The sequence below is a fragment of the Erigeron canadensis genome, chromosome 9 (genome assembly GCF_010389155.1).
Source record: "Erigeron canadensis isolate Cc75 chromosome 9, C_canadensis_v1, whole genome shotgun sequence".
In the NCBI taxonomy this organism is placed as follows: domain Eukaryota; kingdom Viridiplantae; phylum Streptophyta; class Magnoliopsida; order Asterales; family Asteraceae; genus Erigeron; species Erigeron canadensis.
The window spans coordinates 28,073,112-28,093,114 of NC_057769.1; the positions used below are offsets into that span (position 1 = coordinate 28,073,112).

Genomic DNA, 20,003 nt, shown 5'->3' on the forward strand with positions numbered 1-20,003 from the left:
TTTTACCGCATAAAGATACCAAACAATATTATCACTCTTAACAATTTTTGCTAATATTTTTGGAAAAATCAAATGTGTTTTCACACTACATGTTAATGGATACAAACTTGAGAGATATCAACACATCTGCAATATAAATTATAAGCTGTATCAAATTTGTCACATTTCATCTATAATATATATTTTAATTGTTAATCATTGTTATGACTTATGAGTGATGATATTATATCTATTTCCATCATTGCTATAAGAGTTATATGAAAGATGAATACTTTAATACGAATCTTGTGAAATCCAAAGACTAACAAGAAAGGTTTTAGTAAGCAGGGAAAACTAATGAATACGATAACGATACAATAAAAACGGAATAAGAAAAATCATTGTCGACTCAACTTGATGAGTCAGTAGATGCTTGTAGAGTTGGGATAAGTAAGGTAGCAACTAAGATTAACTGAAAAGATTATCTTTTCGTTTGGTGGGAAACTTTTAATAGTTTCAAACTTTTAACCAAAAAAAATCATATCCTAACAAAAAAACTTCGTTTGTTAAAAAAGACTTTAAGTTTTTTAAGATTGATGAAAACCTTTGTACATAAACGCTTATAGACCTAGTGTTTCATAAAAGCTCTAAGCTTTTGTGTATTAATTTACCTATATATCCTTACTTTATTATGATGAAGTAGTGTAGATAAGAGCTATAACATATGTCAACATTCACTTTTATATATATTATATATATATATATAATGAAGTAGTGTAGATAAGAGGCTATAACATATGTCAACATTCACTTATATATATATATATATATAGGCAAAAGTGAATATAAGACTGTCCGACACCTAAGCTTAGGTGTGGAACTCCTCACATACTAATATTTTGTTATATATTGTTTAATGAATAAATGTCTGGGCCCCATGATTTTGATGGTTTAAAAAATTAATATGTGAGTGTCCGACATCTAAGCTTAAGTACCTAACAGCCTTATATTCCCATCCTCCATATATATATATATATATATATATATGAGCTATTAACACATTTTTAAAGGTACCATAAACTTTTTAAGTCTTTGAGCTTTAGCTCAATGGTTGAAAGGTCATCCCCTTTGCAACATGTCTTGTGTTCAAACATTGAGGATGACATATGAATTAAGTTTCTTTATGAGGGCTTGACTTGGGTATACCTAGGTTCAAGTTCGAGGGGACAGAGTTTACCCCTATTAATCGTCGTTCCTTTGAGCGGATTAGTAGGGTCCCCCCCCATCGGATATTTGAAATAGGCATTTCTGTTTCGAGGGAGTTCTCTAGCGCAAACCTGGTTAAAACAACGTATGCTAGACCTCCTGCTGTCGAATTACGACACAAAGTTTCCAGCGAAATTCAACGTTTCATAAACAAGGTATTACACCATGATCAAGATATTATTTTACTCTAAAGTATAAAATCTTCATTAAATCTCTTTATATAACTAAGAGAGGATATATTTTTTTCTATGTGACATTTTTAGTTTTTTACCACATTTGATTTTTAATTAGTTGTCATTTTTTCCATTAAATTTGCTATATTTATGTTGACATGTATGATTTTAATCATCACATTAATATTTATTTTTCTATTTTCTATATGAGTATAAAGATGTTTATAAACATTACTATGTTATTTTTATTAACTCAATGATAATTATCTTTTTTCAAATGAGATTATTTACTATACTATGTTTTTTTTTAAGTATTTATTATATTATATTTATTAAATATATATCGTAAAAAAGATTTTCATGATATATAAATATTATGTTTCATTAGTCATGCTTTAAGATATTTGGCGTATATCATATACTCATAAACTATAATTTTATTGTTTGCATCAATTATAATCTGAACAATTTTTGTATTATCATAAATTATGAATAATCATATAGTTTGTTATATTTATGTTGTCGTGTATGAGATTAATCATTAATTTTAATCCTAATCATCAATCCGAATATATTTTTTTAATTTTTATATGAGTATAAAGATGTTTATACGCATTATATTATTTTTTTATTAATTCAATAATAATTACTTTTTCAAATGAGATTGTTTATTATATTATGTTTATTTTTTAAAAGTATTTATTATATTATACTTATTAATTAAATATATATCACAAAAAACATTTTTATCATTTATACATATTTATAATTAGTCATACCCTAACATATTTAACGTATATCATATATTCATTATTATTATAATTTTATTGTTTGCATCGGTCATAATCTAACAACATTTTATATTATCATAAATTATGAATAATTATAAACATAACTATAAATTATTGTAATTTTTTATGTGCGTATTTAATCTAGTTACAAATAATCTCCCTAAATTTCATCAAGACACCAAAAATCTCAATCTCTACACCACACGTGCTTCTCATAAAACAATAAAAATAAAATAATGATATAACGCGCCAACGCTCCACTTATGACGGCTCTCTAAAACCCTCATTTTTCATTTCTTTTCGCACCCCTGTGTATCAAAAAAGGTCTCTTGTTTTTCTTTTTCCCTAAATTTCATGATTTTTATTCAATAAAAATAAAAAATCTTATCTTAATTCTTTATTATTATTTTATCCTTTTACAGATCTTGAGCTGAACAGCCGCATTGCGGATCTAGGGTTTTTAATTAGGGTTTTTCTTTTTCTTTTTTTCTTTTTTATTATTATGGCTACTCCGTTTCATCTACCCGTCACTGCTGCTCAGGTTGTTACCTTCTTCTTTTACTTCCCTGTATCTATAGTTTATATCTATTATATATTTATATATATATATATATATATTTATTGCATTAAGGGGGTGTTTGGGATTGCTTCTTTTTCTGTTTATTGCTTGTTTTTTATGAACAGACAAAAATTGACAATCTTTCTTTCAGAAATTGCTTATTTTAGTAAAAAAAAACACTTTTTTTATAAGCAGATAGGTACTTTCTTGCTTTATTAAGTAGAAAAAACCCTTTTTTTAAAGCAATTCCAAACACCCCTTAACTTGTTAAACTTAGATTTTAGGGCCTAAAGTGAACTTATGAAATCGGGTCTTATCGATTACAAATTTTATGTGCAATTCGTCTCAAAAATACAGTTTTAGATTTTTTTTATATACAAAAGGACTTCGATTGCGAAAATCGGGGGTGTAAAGCCCTAGTTTTAGCCTCTTTACCTTTTAAGTACCCCTGTTTAGGTTGCATTTAGTTACAGAAATTTTGTTTTTTCTTTTTGTTTAAAAAAGCGATTTTTTTTTTAATCTTTGAAACCAGGGGAGTTTTCCACAATTAAACGCGCTGTTAGGTTTTCATTTTTGTAGTTTTTGTATCTATACTTTAACTTTATATGCATTTGTTATTGCATAGAGTTGATTATCAAGGTCTGTTTGTGTATAGGTGGGTACGTATTTCGTAGGACATTATTATCAGGTCCTGCAAACGCAACCAGATTATGTTCACCAGTTTTATACCGAAAGAAGTACGTTGCTTCGTGTTGACGGTCATAACAGAGAGACTGCTACTTCCATGCTGGTAAATTTGTAAATATATTTTTGATTCTTTTTTGAACTTTAATTCTTATTCATTGTGATAAATTTTAGGTATATTGATATGTATTACCTAAGAACTGTCATATATATAGATATAGCAAGACTGTTGAGTTTTGTTGCCGGTTTACAAAATAAAATGGTAGGAAATTATGTTGCCCTTTGAAGTACTAAGTCATTAGGATTGCAGTTTGTAACAGATAATAAGCACTTCTTTAAGTGTTTTGATAAAGCTTACTTGAAAGGGTTTATTAGCTTATTCAGGGGTGTAATGGGCAGTGATAAATTTAAGTTAGAAGCTGCTTTTTGAAACAGATTAAGCTGATTCTAGTAAGCTTGTCCTTATTTCAAGTGTTTAGAAATAAGCAATGCTATTGGTTCTTTTCCATAAAAAGGTGATTACTTTCAGTGTAGAGTAAGCAAGTAAGCACAAAACAGCTTATTCTTTTCGACAATAAGTGTGTATTTAGTCGGTGTTTATGGTTACAACTGAGAGACAGTTATTTTGATGTTGGTTTTTATTGCGATTTCATTTTGGGTATTATGGATTATCATTAGAACTGTGTGTGCTATCGAAGTGGTCGTTAGATTATCAGCTGTATTAAATGCAATCAAGATAACGTATTTGGATTTGCTTACTGTATTAAAAAGCAATAAGCCAATAAGTTGGATTTGCTTATTTTCGTTCTTCAGTTGGATCGATTCGCGTGTGTCTTGTACTTGCTAGATTCTTACTAGCTTTTTTTAATAAAATTTTAAATGCCGTTGTAAAAAAAAAAATTAGCCGACAAGTTGTTTTTTTAGTGTGTGGCAAATCCTGATCATACATGTAAAAGAACTTAATTAAGCTGATAAGTTTTACATAAACGCACATCAAGCAGCACTTTCAAAGTTAACGTGAATAACTGATAAGCAGAAGCACGTGGTGTCCATTGTAACACTCAAAAGTTTTTAGGAGCTGTACCAAGAACATTAACGCAATAAGCTGAAAAACTCTGTAAAAAAGGAATAATCTCAACCCCCTCCCCCAAATCACTAGGGAATTTGCATTTTATATATATGTGTATGTGTGTGTACTTCATAAAATTTGAGTACATTCACAACTCACAAGTTATTGGTTATTGTTGCTCCTCACTATGATGCATTATTTTCATATACCATCATGTTGGTCTGTGCCATACTGTAACCCACTTTATTAGGAGGGTTCGAGTAGATATTGTAATTGTCTTCATGTGGTATTGTATGGTATATTATCTCTTGTTTTCGGTACTTATTATGTATCTCCATTATATATTGCAGCAAATCCATGCAATTGTCATGTCTCTTAATTACACTGGAATAGAAATCAAGACTGTGCATGCCCTTGAATCCTGGGATAGAGGCGTTCTTGTACTGGTTGCTGGTTCAGTGCATGTAAAAGATTACAATGGCCGGAGGACTTTTGTGCAGACATTTTTCCTGGCACCGCAAGAGAAAGGTTACTTTGTCCTGAATGATATCTTCCACTTCACTGATGACCAGCCATTTCATCATCCTGTTGCGTATGTGACTCAAAATGATCTTGTATCCAAGATGAATGGATCAATTGTTATCCAGGAACAAGGTATTTTGGTTTATTGCCTCGCGAAATTATGTGTAATTAAATTGGCATTCAAGAAAGTTATGCTAGCTGCAGATCCAACAATCGTATACTTGAGTATGAATTTTTCTGATTTGAACAAGAGTTGTGGGTCCATGCATGATAATTGAAAATGCATTTAGTTTCGATAATTAATTTGGCTATGTTTTAGCAAATATTCATGATGGCATGAACTAGGAAATCCCATCTTTCTACTGAATCGTCCTGGATCAAATATATGCTTCATATATGTGACATTTTATGGTGTTCTTTGACTGTTTAATAATTTTTTGCTTGAAAATTGTCTTGTTCTCAGCATCAAGCTACATGGTGGGAGGTGATGTGCAGGCATTTGTGCCGCCGACGACCGTTGCAGAAAATGGTAATGTGAACAATTACTCTTTCCAAGAGCAACAGTTGCAAGTCCCCGAGTCTGAAAGCGTTCTTAAAGACAACTATGCTGCTCAGACAAATGGTTCTGTCCCAAATACGCTGAAACTACAAGACCATTCAACTCCGGTTGTAGAAGTTGTAGGAGAGCCTCAAAAGCATACTTATGCTTCCATTGTATGCAATCTATCTTTGGCCCTTATTAGTCTATAAGTAACACATTTGATACATGTATTGTCCTTGTCCTGACACTCAACTATTGTCATTATTGTTTCTGGAAGTTGCAAGTTGCCAAAGGTCATTCTGCACAATCAGCACCAAGAGAGCAGCCTGTAACGAAGAGTAAATCTCCTTCAGAGTTGAATCATGTAATAGAGCAACCTGCACAGCAGTCTACTTCTGCTCAAACTGCTGAAAGATCTGGGGCTGAGGCAATGGAAGATATATCCATGGCCGATGATGAAGGTACCTTTCTATTATTTTATCTGCTTTTTAGGAGGTGTTGTTTGTGCTTTTTGATACTGATTATCTGGTAGTGTCACAATAATGAGTTTTTAGTGTGGATAAACAGAACTTCCACATCATCCATCTTTCCTTATCCCATTTTACAAGGAGTGGTCATCTCTCATTTCTTTTAATTTTCTCTTTATCTTACTTTTATATTCACTCACAAATTACTTAGATAAGACAATAATCGTTGTCACAAAATGACAGCGAATAAGAGAGAGAGTGCAAGATCAATTGGTTGAAGACCATCCCAATTTTCATCTTGCTAACACCATCTTGCAAAGGAGGGGGCGGTGTAGCTTGTGGTATCACATGGTACCACTCCTCCATCTCTCTCCACTCCCTACACTCTTAAGTGTTAGTGATGTGTTTTGGAAATTGGTTCCATAGCAACTGCAACAAAACTGATATGGAAGTATGATATCAAAATAATATATTTACCTCTTTTTAACTTTGTTTAAGAGATCATTTCATTTTATTTATTCAATATCCTATAATTGGTCTTCAAACATTTACAACACCCCCGTGAGATGTTTTGATACCCGGGGGTTATGTTATTACTGGTGGCGTTTGATAGTTGTGATTATGTATTAGATACAATTCCTTTTTTCTTTAGTATATCCGTGTATATATATATATATACACACATTTAACCCCGTCTCTGTCAGCAGATATATGATTCTGCTCTTTAATACGGTTATTTTATTGATACCTGTATATTGGCCATATACTAGGTGAGATGAAGTCTGTTTATGTGAAAAATGTTCCATCTACTGCAAATCCTTCTGATATTGAGGTGGTATTCAAGAAATTTGGTAAGATCAGGCAAGATGGTGTTGCTATCAGAACCAGAAAGGTTAGTTCTATTTGACATACTTAATGAGTTAATGTTGGTCTGTCTTTTGAGCCTTTAAAGATGCTTATTAATGAGTTATTGTTATGGATGCAGGATCTGAACGTGTGCTATGCATTTGTCGAATATGAAGACATGACTGGCGTTAACAATGCTATCAAGGTGTGATTTGTAACTGTTATTATTTCATTTTGTATGTTTTTTATATCCTTGAATATTGTTCTTGTTTAAGTAGTAAATTTGCTTTGTACTGAATCTCATAATATTACTTAACATCAACTGTGCAGGCTTCGACTGCTGAGATTTGTGGGAAGCAGGTATACATTGAAGGAAGGCGGGCCAATAGGAGCAATGTGTACCGAGGTGGAAGTATGTGCCTAGAACTATACATCTATACCCACTGTGTCTGCAAATTGAAGGCCAAATTATCCTATCTGTGAATTATTCTATTTTTAAATATCCATGTAGAATCTATATGCTTACTACATCTAATGTATGTAGGAGAAAGAGGAAGAGGCAGGGGTGGCTACCAAGCAGATGGAAGAGGGCGTTTTGGAGGCAGAAACTATAGCCGATCGAATGGCCATGATGGCAATGATCATCGTGATCACAACCGAACAAGAGGCAATGGTTACTATCGTCAAACATCACGTCAAGACCAGAACTATTCCAACTCTCAGCAGGCTCCTAAAAATGGTCACATTACATCGGATTGAAGGAATTGCTTAGCCATGAAACCCATGCCTACATGTTATGTTTTTGTCTGTTCATTACTAGCATTATAGCGTTGAAAGAAAGCAATTGATTAATGAGTTAGTTTGTACTGGGTATGCATCTCGATATATTTAACTTTGGGATGCCCCTCTCAGTTGAGATTTTGACCTACAGAAATAGATTAGTGTATGCAGTTTTTGTGTCGTTTACTGTCTGTTCTCTTTCTTATATACTGTGTAAGTCTATATTGGTGCGTTAGTCCATCCACTTAAGCTAAAAGTTTAGTAATTCCTGTTTTACACTTGAAAACATATAAGAAAACACAGTATAAACTACAGTAAGTTTACATCAGACATGACATTGCTCAAGTTTCGATCTTAGTGTGCTATTGATTGGCTTATGTTTAGTTAGCTGGTCAAAGCTTTTCTGCTTGTTTGTCACTGGCTTCCTCATCTGCTTCCCAAAGAAACTTGGCATATGCAGCAAGAACATCACTGAAACACATGAGAATAAAAGTAATATGATTATAAATGTGCTGTTCTAAAATGAAAATAAAAAATATGATTATAAATGTATTAGCTGTTCAGAATTTGTATTATTGTAGTAATATTTTAAAGGGATGACGGAAAAAAAAAGTGCCTGAAAGTTGGTCATTTGAAACATCTATCGACTATCGTGTGCTGCATATCAACACTATAAAAAGGGTAAATGGTACCTATTGGTTGGAGCAGCTTCTACTGCTTGTTCAAAGTAACCAGAGGCTTTGTGTTGATCGTGGTAAAGTTCCCACACCAATTGAGCGTATTGTGAAACCAATTGGCCGTCCCCAGGATCGGCTTGCACTGCACGTGAGTAATACTCCTCGGCTCCTTTAAAGTCTCCCTTGGTCTGTGAACCAAAGACCAAACATATATAAATAATTCTACATATTTGCTCTCTTATAAACGATCCTATAACCTCACAGCCAAAAAGTATGTCTGGGTTACGGAAAAATTACCTCTTGAAGAAACTGGGCGTGGTTTCTAAGAAGCAAAGGCTCACGGCAATTTTCATCTACTGCCAAAGATTCCTGAATTAGAAACATTCTAGCTCATGTCAAATATGATTACTATTCAAACATGAACCGTTGTCTGTATGTTAATCCATGAGGAAACGCTCACGTAAAAAAATTATGTGCAGAATTACCTTAGTGGGTGTAGCTGCCTCATTATTCTCTGTGTCGTCATCTATTTCCCAGAGGAAGCGTGCATATGCTGCAAGAACATCACTGCAAACAAATATACTTCAATCAGATTTTCGACAATATCATTTTAAACAAACATTTGAGCTTTTCAGCAATTACTAACTTCAAAATCAATACAAACTCTCAAAATCATCTACTAGAAGTCCTTGGGATGTTTTAAACTTTATATCATATAAGAGCTTTATCATCATAGCTAAATCCATATCCATTATGGATATAGCAAGTCATTAGATTTAGAGGTGGCATATTTGGCTCATTTAGTCATGAATGGTTTGACACGGGTTTACGTGAAAGTCTTATATTTCACAAATCAGTTATTTACGGAAAAACTAAAATGGGCCGAAGAAGATTGGGTCAACATGGTCCAAACTAAAAAATTCTACTAACTATAATTCATTATCCAACCTTCAAAATACTCACCAGTCTTGAGGAGCGGCAAGAACAGCAGCCTCAAAATAACCTGAGGCTCTATCTTGGTCATGATGAAGCTCCCATATCAATTTAGCATACTGCATTAGGATTTCACCATCTTTAGGATCTGCCTGTGTAGCACGGAAGTAGTATTCCTCAGCTCCATTAAGATCCCCATTCGACTGTCATGTCAGTGAAGTTTAAATGCATTAATTCACTTCATAATAACGGAACATTGTATAATGACTCACAAAAGGACCCCATATGCCCTTCCATTATCTAGCTCTTAGACTTATATAGTAAAAATAGTTCATAACTTTTATAATATTTAATGATCAAAATGACCAAACAGCATATAAATGTAAATAGGTTCTGCAAAAACAGAAAAAAGAAGTATGGAAACAGCTTCCGATAACAATATTACTTCAACTATCTCTCAGTTAATTAACTTCTAATCTGGATCTTCAAAGTAGCAATAATAATCAATATGAAAATGCATATCTGAACACTCCAAAAAGGGTTCCATTTTTGCCCTTTTTTTGTGTGCCAGTTTCCACTGTATATGCATTTTCAAAAGTATCAAATCTTGAACATATGTATTTGTGTAACTGACAGTGACTTAAAGAATGTAAGCAGATAATCAATTTCTAAATTGTTTTTACATGTATGTAAATAAAAATCACCTAGCTTGATATACCAACATTTTTTAGAGATAATAGTTATAATACACAAGATAAGAAGGTCCCCCTAACTATGAATATTTTTATTTCAGGCCACCCATTCATCATAATTTTCTTGATTAATAAGCAATCCTAATTCCTAAAGGCATCCTAAATGGACTATAAAACATTATAACTATAATCACCTAAACAACAACTTATTAAAGTTAATTGCTTTCTCTTCTTTATAACATTTGCTGAAACTCAAATCTGTCTAAACCATTCCAAGACTAATGAACAAAAAGCAAATATAGTTATACATATTTGGTAAATGTATTTTACCTTCAAAATATGAGCATAATTCTTCAAGAACAAAGGGTTTGAAGGATCTTCATCAACCAACTTCATATAATTCTCTTTAACATCTTCTTTTTCTACAATGCCCAAATTCTCAAATCCCATTATCTCTCCAAAACTGAACTCACCACTCCCTTTTGTATCCCTTTTTCCAACATCAATTAACCCCTCTCCATCTGCATATACAGAAAAAGATGGCTCTGTATGCAACATTATATATATATATATGTATAAAAAGATTAAACTTTATAATAAATCTTGATTTATTTTGTGGATAGAAATCAAAACTATCAAAATAAGGTATATGGGCTACAATTTTTTTATTTTTTTTTTGAACATTACTGTATAAGAAAAGAGTTTTTTTGTGTTTTAAATAGAGCTTGTGGTGTTGATAATTTCTGATGACTGTTCGTTTGGTTCAAGATTTTCTTAGTTGACTTTTCTTTTGTTTATATATTTTTATTTTCTAAATAAAAAAATCAGAAGATCCACAAAAAAAGCTACAAAAGAACACTTCACCATTTGTTTATCTAGTGAAATAGAATTTTAATCTAGTGAAATAGAAGAAAATAAAAAGCAAGTTGGATGAATATTTTAATCTAGTGAAATAGAATTACTATCAAATTAATCGTTTGATATAATGACATTAACTCATTACTTGTATTTTTTTTAGATGACTAATATTGTACCCGTGCAATACGGCGACGGTGGTTTAGTGGTATTGGTGATGGGTGGTAATCGATGACATCGACAATTGGTGTCGAGTGATCTAACCGTGTAAGTTAATACAATGATGATAGTGATATTTTAGAAGATAAAGGTTTAAAGTGTAAATTAATTCATTAAGGGTAATTTTGGTAATATCTAATAACCCTTTTCATAAGGTTTGTTTATTAAAGGCAATCTAGTAATTTTCCATCTAACTATTTTCTAACCCTTTCCTAAAATAGGAGGTGAATAATCATTATAAAGGAGTAATAGATAATCTAAGCATTTTATAAATTTTTTACTTTTGGAATAAATAAAGAGAGTCGCGCGCGGCGTGATGGTTATGGCTTCGCGAACATGGCTAGGTGTAATAAGTTGGTTGTGATAGAATACTCACGAGTTATAGTATGATAATATATCAACCTTTAATAAAATACTAAAGGTACTCACATGTCTACAAACTATAGTTAATTTTTCGATATTTTACGTTTAGAAACACACATTAGTAAGCTAACTTTGTAAGCTAAGCAAGTCTAGCTCTCCGTTTATCATCTAGCATGTTCACGAGTCTGGCTACTTCTGGTTGCAAAGATTGCATATGCAAATCTAATATTACTTTTCCTTGGTTAAAAAATTAGGTTTTTACACCAATACACCATACACTAATAGAAAAGTGACTTATAGTTTTGATATATTTTTGTTTGATAAGGATCGATAAATTTCTACAAAAGATGCAATTATGCAAGAATATTTATAATAATGTTTCTTGCTTCAAGTTTAATTATTTTTTATTTACTAGTAAATATTGTAATGTTCCGGCTGTTGGTTATTTTGTATAAATAAAATGTTAACAAGTTACTCATTTTATCTTGGTATAAATATTTTTGAATATTTAGTTGTAGTAAAAAAAGTTTTTTTTTACTAGACGTTAAAAAGTAAAGAGGAAATAACAAATCAAATTAGTTACGACAATATATGTTAGACATCATGATATTCATGATCAGACTCTAACTGCTGGGGACTTATTTTGTAAAGGGACTTTCTAATGCAAATTTAGTTACGACAAGTATTGTAAACTCCTTAGGGGGTTGGCATTGGATGAATTATAGACGAATAATTGGTGTGGCACCACGTTGGAACACCGCCGTCAACCCCTCACCACGAGTGGTCGTGTCAAAATGAGTGGTCAGACCACGCACTCCATAATCCATTTTCTTTCAATCATTACATATGATTTGATTTTATTTTTGTTTTTAAGTTTACATTTTATTAAATAGTAGTGAGTGGTAAAGTGAGTGATCGGATGACAACAAAATTCGGATGAGTGGTGAGTGAGTGATGGAGTTAAGGTGACATAATATGATTGGTTAAAAGTAAGTAGTGAAAAAAAGAGTGGAAGGTGGGTTGTCATCCCCTTATATTCAATATTAACTTATGTCTTTCCAAAAAAACGTACGCCATGCAAAAGTCTGACTTTGACTTTATATTATTTTGACTAAAAAGTGTAAAATTGATGGCCATCACCGGCCATGGTGTCAATGGTCATGAAAGACAAGTTCATTTTGCCTTAGTGTTTTATACAAGTATACAACAAAATAAAATAATTCATTTCTATCTCTTACGGCATAAACAAACACACATTACTACGCAATTCCTTTTCGTAGCACCGGTGGCGACTGGCGAATATCCAAATGTCGATAAAACTCTATATATTTAATGGAATATCATAAAATTTTATGCGTATTAGAATATTTGTTAATTGCTTTTTACGTTTTACCTGACTGGTATGTTCGTAATCTATAGCTGCATGAGAAGCAAGCCTTTGTACACGGCTGTTGGAATGGTTATTGTATTCGATTTAATGGAAGTTGGGGATCATCATCATTAAACTACCGTCCAGAATCGAAAAGACGAATAATGTAGTAAAAAATTAGCCTAATATTACTTTAAAAAATTAGCCTAATATTACTTACTTGTTACTTTGTTGGAGAAGGGAAAGAAGTTCATCGTTTGAACATTATCTATCGGTTACCAAGAGTTGCAATCTCACTAAAGCCGTATATAATCCTTGTATTTTTCAAATGGGTCATGATCATTATGAAACAAGATAAAGTTTGCTTGCGCGGCATGACTTGCACCGTTTTGGTCTGTACTAAAAACGACAAGTTTCAACTTTTTATACGTCAACCAGATCGCCTATATCACATCTCCTCACAAATTGGTTTACAATTATAATGTAAAACCTTCTTCACCTTACTAAAAAGAAAACAAATCAAGTAAACCTTGATTCTTGAAACAACTAGCAATTATAAGGCAAGCTTGGATACTCGAAAAGATGGCAAAACGAAAGTAAAGTAAATTCAAGACTCAAGTGCAAGGCCACCATTTGGTTTCAAGTCAGCATTCAATTAGGTCGATTAAGTTCGATGGCAGTACTCACAGAGAAACTATTCATTGTATGTTTCTTTTCATTTTGAGTCATTTTCTTATTTTAGTGGTGTCTATGTTTTCAATTTCGTATTTGGGAAAATTACCACAATGGTCATACATCAGTGTCTATATCCAAATAAAGACACCTACAAAATATTTTACCATAATAGTCAATATTTCCTTACCACCTACTTATTTTAGTAAGAATTACCAATAGCCAATGTAATAATGTCAAGTGTTTTTTGTTCCACATGTGACTTTCCTCTCAATATAATCCATCTTTTTTTATCTTGTTTTATTTTTCAAGTCAATCTAAAAATAACTAAAAAGATGAGCAGCTAGGTAACATAGGTAACTATTAGTAAACGATCTTCAATTGTTGTGAATGTGCACAATCATAGAAAACTGGTTATGTATGATCCATTTAACCTCTTGTAAATTATAAAGATAATACTTATTTTTTCAAACAACAATTAGTTCAAATGCTTAAATTCTTTCAAAGTTCTTTACTTTGTGCAGTTCATATCTCGTTTATTCATTTTACAATCGCTCATTAATTAGTGCTCTAATTTAGAGGTGGTAGTATCAACTTATAGTTTTTGAAGCACTAAAAAAGCCTCTGAAACAACTCAAGATTACAATATTATGTAAATAACTCATTCAATTGGAAGTTATCCATAAAAAAAAAAGCCCCCAACAAAAAAAATCATTTTCCATCAATATACTAATCATGGAAGAAAAGAAAAAAAAATGATCGTTCACTAATTGTTATTCATCATATTACCTAATTGTTCATCTTTTTAATTATTTCTAAATTGACTTGAAAAAAAAAAGAATTAGATAAAAAGAGATGAATTATTTTGAGAGGAGAGTACACATGTGGGGCCTAACAAAAAACACTTGGCATTATTACATTGGTAATTGATAATTCTTACTAAAATGAGTAGGTGGTAAAGAAAAATTGACTATTATGGTAGATTTTTTTTATAGGTGTCTATATTTGGATATAGACACGCATATTTGGCTATTGCGGTAATTTTTCCTTCATATTTGGTAAGTTAGAAGGAATTAGCAATAAACATGTGTAGAAATATCAACTTAACAGTATGTGAGAGATGTTGGAATGTATACAATGTTAATCCTAACTAAAGTAGAGAGTCGACTTCTTGATTATTCCAAAGGTAGAAAAGAATCCACAGTCTTGCTGGACATGAGAATCGAACGTTTGACCTTAATTTTCACACACAAAAACTTTAACCATTTGATCCAACCGAGTTAAGGCTAAATAAATATCAAGTTAATGACATTGCACGTAATAAACTTATTAACTTAATAAAACTCTACTAAAAGTCGTTAGCGATAAGGGTAAACGGTGATACGAAACTTCACCATACGGACATCAAAAATTCCCCAAATGACCTTGACTAGTTGACCCTCATATTTTCAATTTGCCTTTTGAAATCTCGACCGTTATCAATTCCCAAAATTTAAAAAAAAAAAGACCCACCTCTAAATTTGAATCCCCTCTCCCATTCTCTTTTTTTTTCAATACATTTCACAAAATTATAACGTATCTATTTCTTTCTCTCTCTCACTATCTTTTATCCATTCTTCTCAAACCCTAATTTTTTCCCTCTGATTCATCATTTCTTCCAATTATCAACCATATAGTACTATATATATATATATATATATATATATATATATAACGATCAGAAGTGTCCGATTTGGTTGAAGCAGGTGTCGGTTTTAGTGAAAACGATCCCCGGCCGGAAAAAATCAAGTATAGTTGTGAAGGTAATTTTACTAATTTACCCTAATTTCCGTAATTTCATTTTTTTTTTTATTTTGAAGCTGTTTATTAGGGGTTTTTTTAGATCTGGATATTAAAGTTTGCTGCTTTTTAGATGGATTTGTGTTAAAATTGTTAAATATTTGATAAGTTGTGAATGAATGAAATTTTTAGATTTGTTACTATGTATTTTATTTACTATTTAATTGTCTTTTTTCAAGCTGTTAATGAATATTTGAAGCTTTAAATTTAGGTTTTCTTTTTTCTTTTAATTTGTGCCCCAGGTTAGGTGTTATACTCGAATATCGGTTTAATGGCTCCTCTTCATCCTCCAACAACACCTTCTTCGAAATCGAATCATAGTACGCCTTTTTCGTCTTCAAAATCGAACCATAGTAATCATCAAATAATAAAAACACCTCATTCGAAAAATCGTCTCAATTTCAATTCAATGAAACCCTCCCCAAACCCTACTAGTTCTACTCTCGATCACCCGGTAGAAGTTGTCGCCCGAATAAGGGACTATCCCGATCGTATACAGCACCTTTCTGTTTTGCAGCCTCATGAATTAGGAATTAGAGTTAGAACGGATATCGGGTATAGGGATTTCACCCTAGATGGTGTTTCTTTCTCTGAAAGCCAAGATCTTGATGGGTTTTATAAGAGTTACATACAATCAAGAATTGAAGGGGTAAAAAAGGGGGATACCTGTACCATTATGACGTACGGCCCAACAGGATCCGGGAAATCCCATACGATGTTTGGTAGTTTCAAGCAGCAGCAAGAAGGGATTGTTTACCATTCGTTGAAGGAAATTTTGGATGATCAACCGCAAAATGCGGGTTTTGTCCAAGTTACTGTTCTGGAAATCTACAACGAGGAAATCTATGATCTATTGTCTACTAACACCAACACAAATACGGCTGGTTGGTCCAGATCCAACAATTCTTCCAAGGTACTTACTGAGTCATTTGGGTATCGGTTGGAGGGAGTGATTTTAGATTTATTCAATTGTGTTTGTGTATCTTGACATTTACATATATACGTAAGTTACCTTGGTTCATACGCCTTAGTATTAAACTCACACGCTATGTTTTTAACACTCCAGGTTAAATTAGAAGTAATGGGAAAGAAGGCAAAGAATGCCACTTTCATCTCTGGAACCGAAGCAGGGAAGATATCCAAAGAGATTCAGAAGGTTGAGAAGCGCAGAATTATTAAAAGCACCTTTTGCAATGAAAGAAGCTCCAGGAGTCACTGCATGGTTACAACCTTTCTTGTTAATCATTCTTTTTTCTAATATGAAGTGGCTTTGATTAAATCTGTGTCATACCGGTGTAGATAATTCTTGATGTGCCAACTGTGGGTGGACGCCTAATGCTTGTCGACATGGCTGGATCTGAAAATATAGAACAAGCTGGTCAAGTTGGATTCGAAGCCAAAATGCAGGTACTTTACTGAGTTTATAGAGTATTTTTTACATATCAAGCAAGACATTTTGTATTATAAGTTACCTGCTAACTATCTATTTAACTTGCAGACCGCAAAGATCAATCAGGGTAATGTAGCATTGAAGAGAGTGGTAGAGTCTATTGCGAATGGTGATTCACATGTTCCATTCAGAGATAGCAAGTTAACCATGCTTTTGCAGGTAAGCGCTTGATCTCACATTTGACATTATATGGTGTATATGATGGTCGATGGATGGATTCATTCCGAAACAACAACATAAGTATGATTGGTGCCGTGGCTAACATGTATACACATCTGGGTTTTGAACAGGACTCATTTGAAGATGACAAGTCGAAGATTCTTATGATTTTATGTGCGAGCCCAGATCCCAAGGAAATGCATAAAACGATTTCAACACTGGAATATGGTGCAAAAGCCAAATGCATTGTGCGTGGACCTCATACACCAATTAAGGCAGAAGATTCCTCTTCATCAGATGTGGTGTTGGGATCAAGGATTGCAGCGATGGATCAATTCATTAGCAAACTGCAAATGGAGAATAAGATACGAGAGAAGGAGAAGCTTGAAGCTAATAAACAGCTTTTGAAAAAAGAAGAAGAAATTGCTGGTCTGAGGGCGAAACTTGCTGAGGCTGAAGAGAAGAAGAGTGAGGAGGAGATTAATATTAAGGTTAATAACATGTTGAGGGAGGAACTGGAAAAGAAGATACACGAGTGTCAAAAAATGGCTGACCAGGTTGTTGAGATGGAAAGGAGGAAAATGGAACAGAAGATGTTACAACAGCAGAAAGAACTTGAAGTTCTCAGGCGTCGTTTGGAGGAGATCGAGTCTGAATTAACTTGCTCCAACGAAAACAGGTATAAAAATGTCCCATCGTCATCTACGGAGGGAAGCAATTTTGCAAAAAAACTGATGGATATGTATGCTGATGAGGATCCGGGGATGGAGAAATCCATGGATTTGGATAAATCATTGGATATGGAGATGGGTAAACGTGACCATAAAGCTAATAACAGCTCTAGCATTCAGGCAATTCTTGGTTACCCCTTTATGGAGAATCTGAAGAATGAAGAATATGAGGATAATGTTTATGTCCCAAGTTTAACAAGTAAAACTTATTTGAGTACCGTGTTCGAGGAAGATGAGGAGGAAGAACAAGAACAAACAGAGGAAGTGCAGAAAGAAGTCATTGAGGAAAAGAGGGTATATTTAGATTCAGTCAAGAATTCTCCCACCCCTGCTCTTAAATTCGATATCGATTCCTTGTTAGCACCCTCTGACTCTGAGTGTACTGGTCAAGATTCAGCCTCGTCTAGGCATTTACGCATCCAAAATATATTTACACTCTGTGGAAATTACAGAGAGCTTTCTCGCACAGCCACTCCATTACCTGCTACTAACAAGAGTACTGAGAGTCCACTAGACAAGGCTGAAGTCAAACAGAGCCTGGTGGACAAAATGACGAGCCATGCTGTCTCTGATTCGAAGGAAAACTGCAGCCCCTTGAGTTGTTCAAATGACAAGACCGATGTGGTGGAAGTTGTTGTGAAATGGGAAGCTGCTTCGACTGAAAATGGTGGGAAAGTTATTACAACTGTGAGACTTGTAAAAGATGCAACCCTAGCAGACTTAAGGAAGCTCATTGAAATCTATCTTGCTGCTGATAATCAAGCTTTCACATTTCTTGCACTTGGGGAGGTATGTTTTTGACCTTTATCATCCACACTGGCTACTCTATTTATCAGTCCTTTTTCTTTGTCTTACTGTTTAACTTTGAGATTAACTTATATTATGGATATATGTATGTATGTGTGCAGGACCCAACATGTGCACCAGTGGCAAAAGAAGAGGAGGCATGCATGCTGGCAAGCAAACTCCCGACATGCAGCACTGCCCAAATGAAGAGGCAGTATCTTGCTTGTCTACGTCCAGGAAAGAAACTTAGCTCAAATCCTATCCCAATTACTTCTCTGGAACACAAGCTGCCATTCAATTCACCAGAAAATAAGCTCCCGTTCACTTCTCTGGAAAACAAGCTCCCGTTTACTTCACTGGAAAACAAGCTCCCGTTCACTTCACTGGAAAACAAGCTCCCATTCACTTCACTGGAAAACAAGGTTACATCAGTTTCTTCCGATTCCTTTTCACCTAACCTAGCTGCATTACCGCATTTTTAGGAAAAAGTTAACATTCTTGTCTTTTGCCAAGTATATACATTTATGTACTCTCTCTTTTGGTGAATCTTATCTGATGTTTAGCTGTAAGATGCATTGTTCAAAAATCTGATTCGGATGATGCTAATATGAATTTGTTATGGATACTACTTCTATTGTAGAGCTTGAATGGTTTGTGAATTCTTGTCAGATGTGGCTTTCCTTCTCCAGTGTCCGTCTCTTGTGGGATTCTGACTTAGCAAGTGTTTTCTTTCTTCTTTCTTTTTAACATATAACAAGATATTCTTTTCTCCAAGAGGGGGTCAAGGTTTAATCTGTATATGCTTGTTTTTGATGGATCAAGTACTTTTTCATTAACACTGTTTATCCAGTTTGGTCATTACCTTTAATTTAGTTTCATTTTGAGAATATATATGGCCAGGTAGGGGAATACGGGTTTCTAAATTTTGTTGGTAAAGGGAAGCTCTGGAAAGCAATATCTTGTTAGTATGATACGTATAATTCAAGCGGCTCAAAGGAGTAATCAAAATCACAGCCTTTCGCTTCTTTTGTAAGGAATCAAAAAAGAGTCCTTTTCGTTTCTTTTATAAGGCATTTGCATAATAAACAGAGAGGCTGAATTATAACTCCCGTGATTTTGTGTCATTGGTTAACATTGTTGAGTTTGCTGGTAAACTTGGCAGTTGCCCAATGCACTGTTAGAAAATGGATGAATTGGATGGGTCGGGTAACAGGTTGGAAGACTTCGTATGCGGAACTGTTAAAACAGGCTTAGTCAAGTTTTTTTATGCTTCATAAGTAATCGATGCCTCAGCTATAGGATAAATAAACAGTATTGTTACAAACAATTACAAAACGAATTTCAAGAATGTGCCCTTGCATTAAAAGACTTTTGAGCAAGTTTCACGCTTTTGACCCTTCTTCCCATGACCTTTCACAAGAACGAGTAATTGCCATCCTTTGTCCGACAACCTTTAGTTTGGCTGCCTTATTTGATATATAAGCTAAGATAGTAAGATCCTGCCTAGATTGTATCTTAAACCTACAAGTTATAGGACATCAATTTACAAAGCTTAGAACACCAACAATGGTCAAGTCATCC

At 33.4% G+C, this 20,003-nt stretch overlaps 3 protein-coding genes across 3 annotated transcripts; 2 read left to right on the forward strand and 1 right to left on the reverse strand.

The window, feature by feature from the left end:
• The first annotated feature begins 2,445 nt into the window (after positions 1–2,445).
• LOC122581311 (nuclear transport factor 2-like) lies at positions 2,446–7,863 on the forward strand. Its single transcript, XM_043753521.1, has 10 exons — positions 2,446–2,533; positions 2,632–2,750; positions 3,424–3,558; positions 4,872–5,175; positions 5,507–5,757; positions 5,862–6,045; positions 6,822–6,943; positions 7,037–7,102; positions 7,228–7,309; positions 7,442–7,863. Exons 2-10 carry the CDS (start codon positions 2,712–2,714, stop codon positions 7,654–7,656), a joined length of 1,398 nt encoding a protein of 465 aa, XP_043609456.1. The 5' UTR covers positions 2,446–2,533; positions 2,632–2,711; the 3' UTR covers positions 7,657–7,863.
• A 59-nt stretch (positions 7,864–7,922) lies between these two features.
• On the reverse strand, positions 7,923–10,553 carry LOC122581312. The gene is made up of 6 exons (XM_043753522.1): positions 10,310–10,553; positions 9,318–9,490; positions 8,840–8,921; positions 8,652–8,723; positions 8,370–8,542; positions 7,923–8,148 (listed from the first exon to the last, which is right to left on the reverse strand). Exons 1-6 carry the CDS (start codon positions 10,535–10,537, stop codon positions 8,070–8,072), a joined length of 807 nt encoding a protein of 268 aa, XP_043609457.1. The 5' UTR covers positions 10,538–10,553; the 3' UTR covers positions 7,923–8,069.
• A 4,607-nt stretch (positions 10,554–15,160) lies between these two features.
• Positions 15,161–19,050, forward strand: LOC122582217 (kinesin-like protein KIN-10A). The gene is made up of 7 exons (XM_043754578.1): positions 15,161–15,259; positions 15,539–16,209; positions 16,363–16,518; positions 16,596–16,703; positions 16,795–16,905; positions 17,037–18,425; positions 18,545–19,050. Exons 2-7 carry the CDS (start codon positions 15,568–15,570, stop codon positions 18,902–18,904), a joined length of 2,766 nt encoding a protein of 921 aa, XP_043610513.1. The 5' UTR covers positions 15,161–15,259; positions 15,539–15,567; the 3' UTR covers positions 18,905–19,050.
• Positions 19,051–20,003: the final 953 nt, after the last annotated feature.

Excerpts from the sequence above, each read along its gene's own strand:
- LOC122581311 (XM_043753521.1), top strand. The coding sequence starts at position 2,712 with ATGGCTACTCCGTTTCATCTACCCGTCACTGCTGCTCAG. Across the intron at positions 3,559-4,871 it reads AGACTGCTACTTCCATGCTG|CAAATCCATGCAATTGTCAT; the intron begins GTAAATTTGTAA and ends TATATATTGCAG. Across the intron at positions 7,103-7,227 it reads GCGTTAACAATGCTATCAAG|GCTTCGACTGCTGAGATTTG; the intron begins GTGTGATTTGTA and ends TCAACTGTGCAG.
- LOC122581312 (XM_043753522.1), bottom strand. The coding sequence starts at position 10,537 with ATGTTGCATACAGAGCCATCTTTTTCTGTATATGCAGATGGAGAGGGG. Across the intron at positions 8,922-9,317 it reads CTTGCCGCTCCTCAAGACTG|TGATGTTCTTGCAGCATATG; the intron begins GTGAGTATTTTG and ends ATTTGTTTGCAG. Across the intron at positions 8,543-8,651 it reads ACGCCCAGTTTCTTCAAGAG|ACCAAGGGAGACTTTAAAGG; the intron begins GTAATTTTTCCG and ends TTTGGTTCACAG.
- LOC122582217 (XM_043754578.1), top strand. The coding sequence starts at position 15,568 with ATGGCTCCTCTTCATCCTCCAACAACACCTTCTTCGAAATCGAATCAT. Across the intron at positions 16,704-16,794 it reads GATTCGAAGCCAAAATGCAG|ACCGCAAAGATCAATCAGGG; the intron begins GTACTTTACTGA and ends TTTAACTTGCAG. Across the intron at positions 16,906-17,036 it reads AGTTAACCATGCTTTTGCAG|GACTCATTTGAAGATGACAA; the intron begins GTAAGCGCTTGA and ends GGTTTTGAACAG.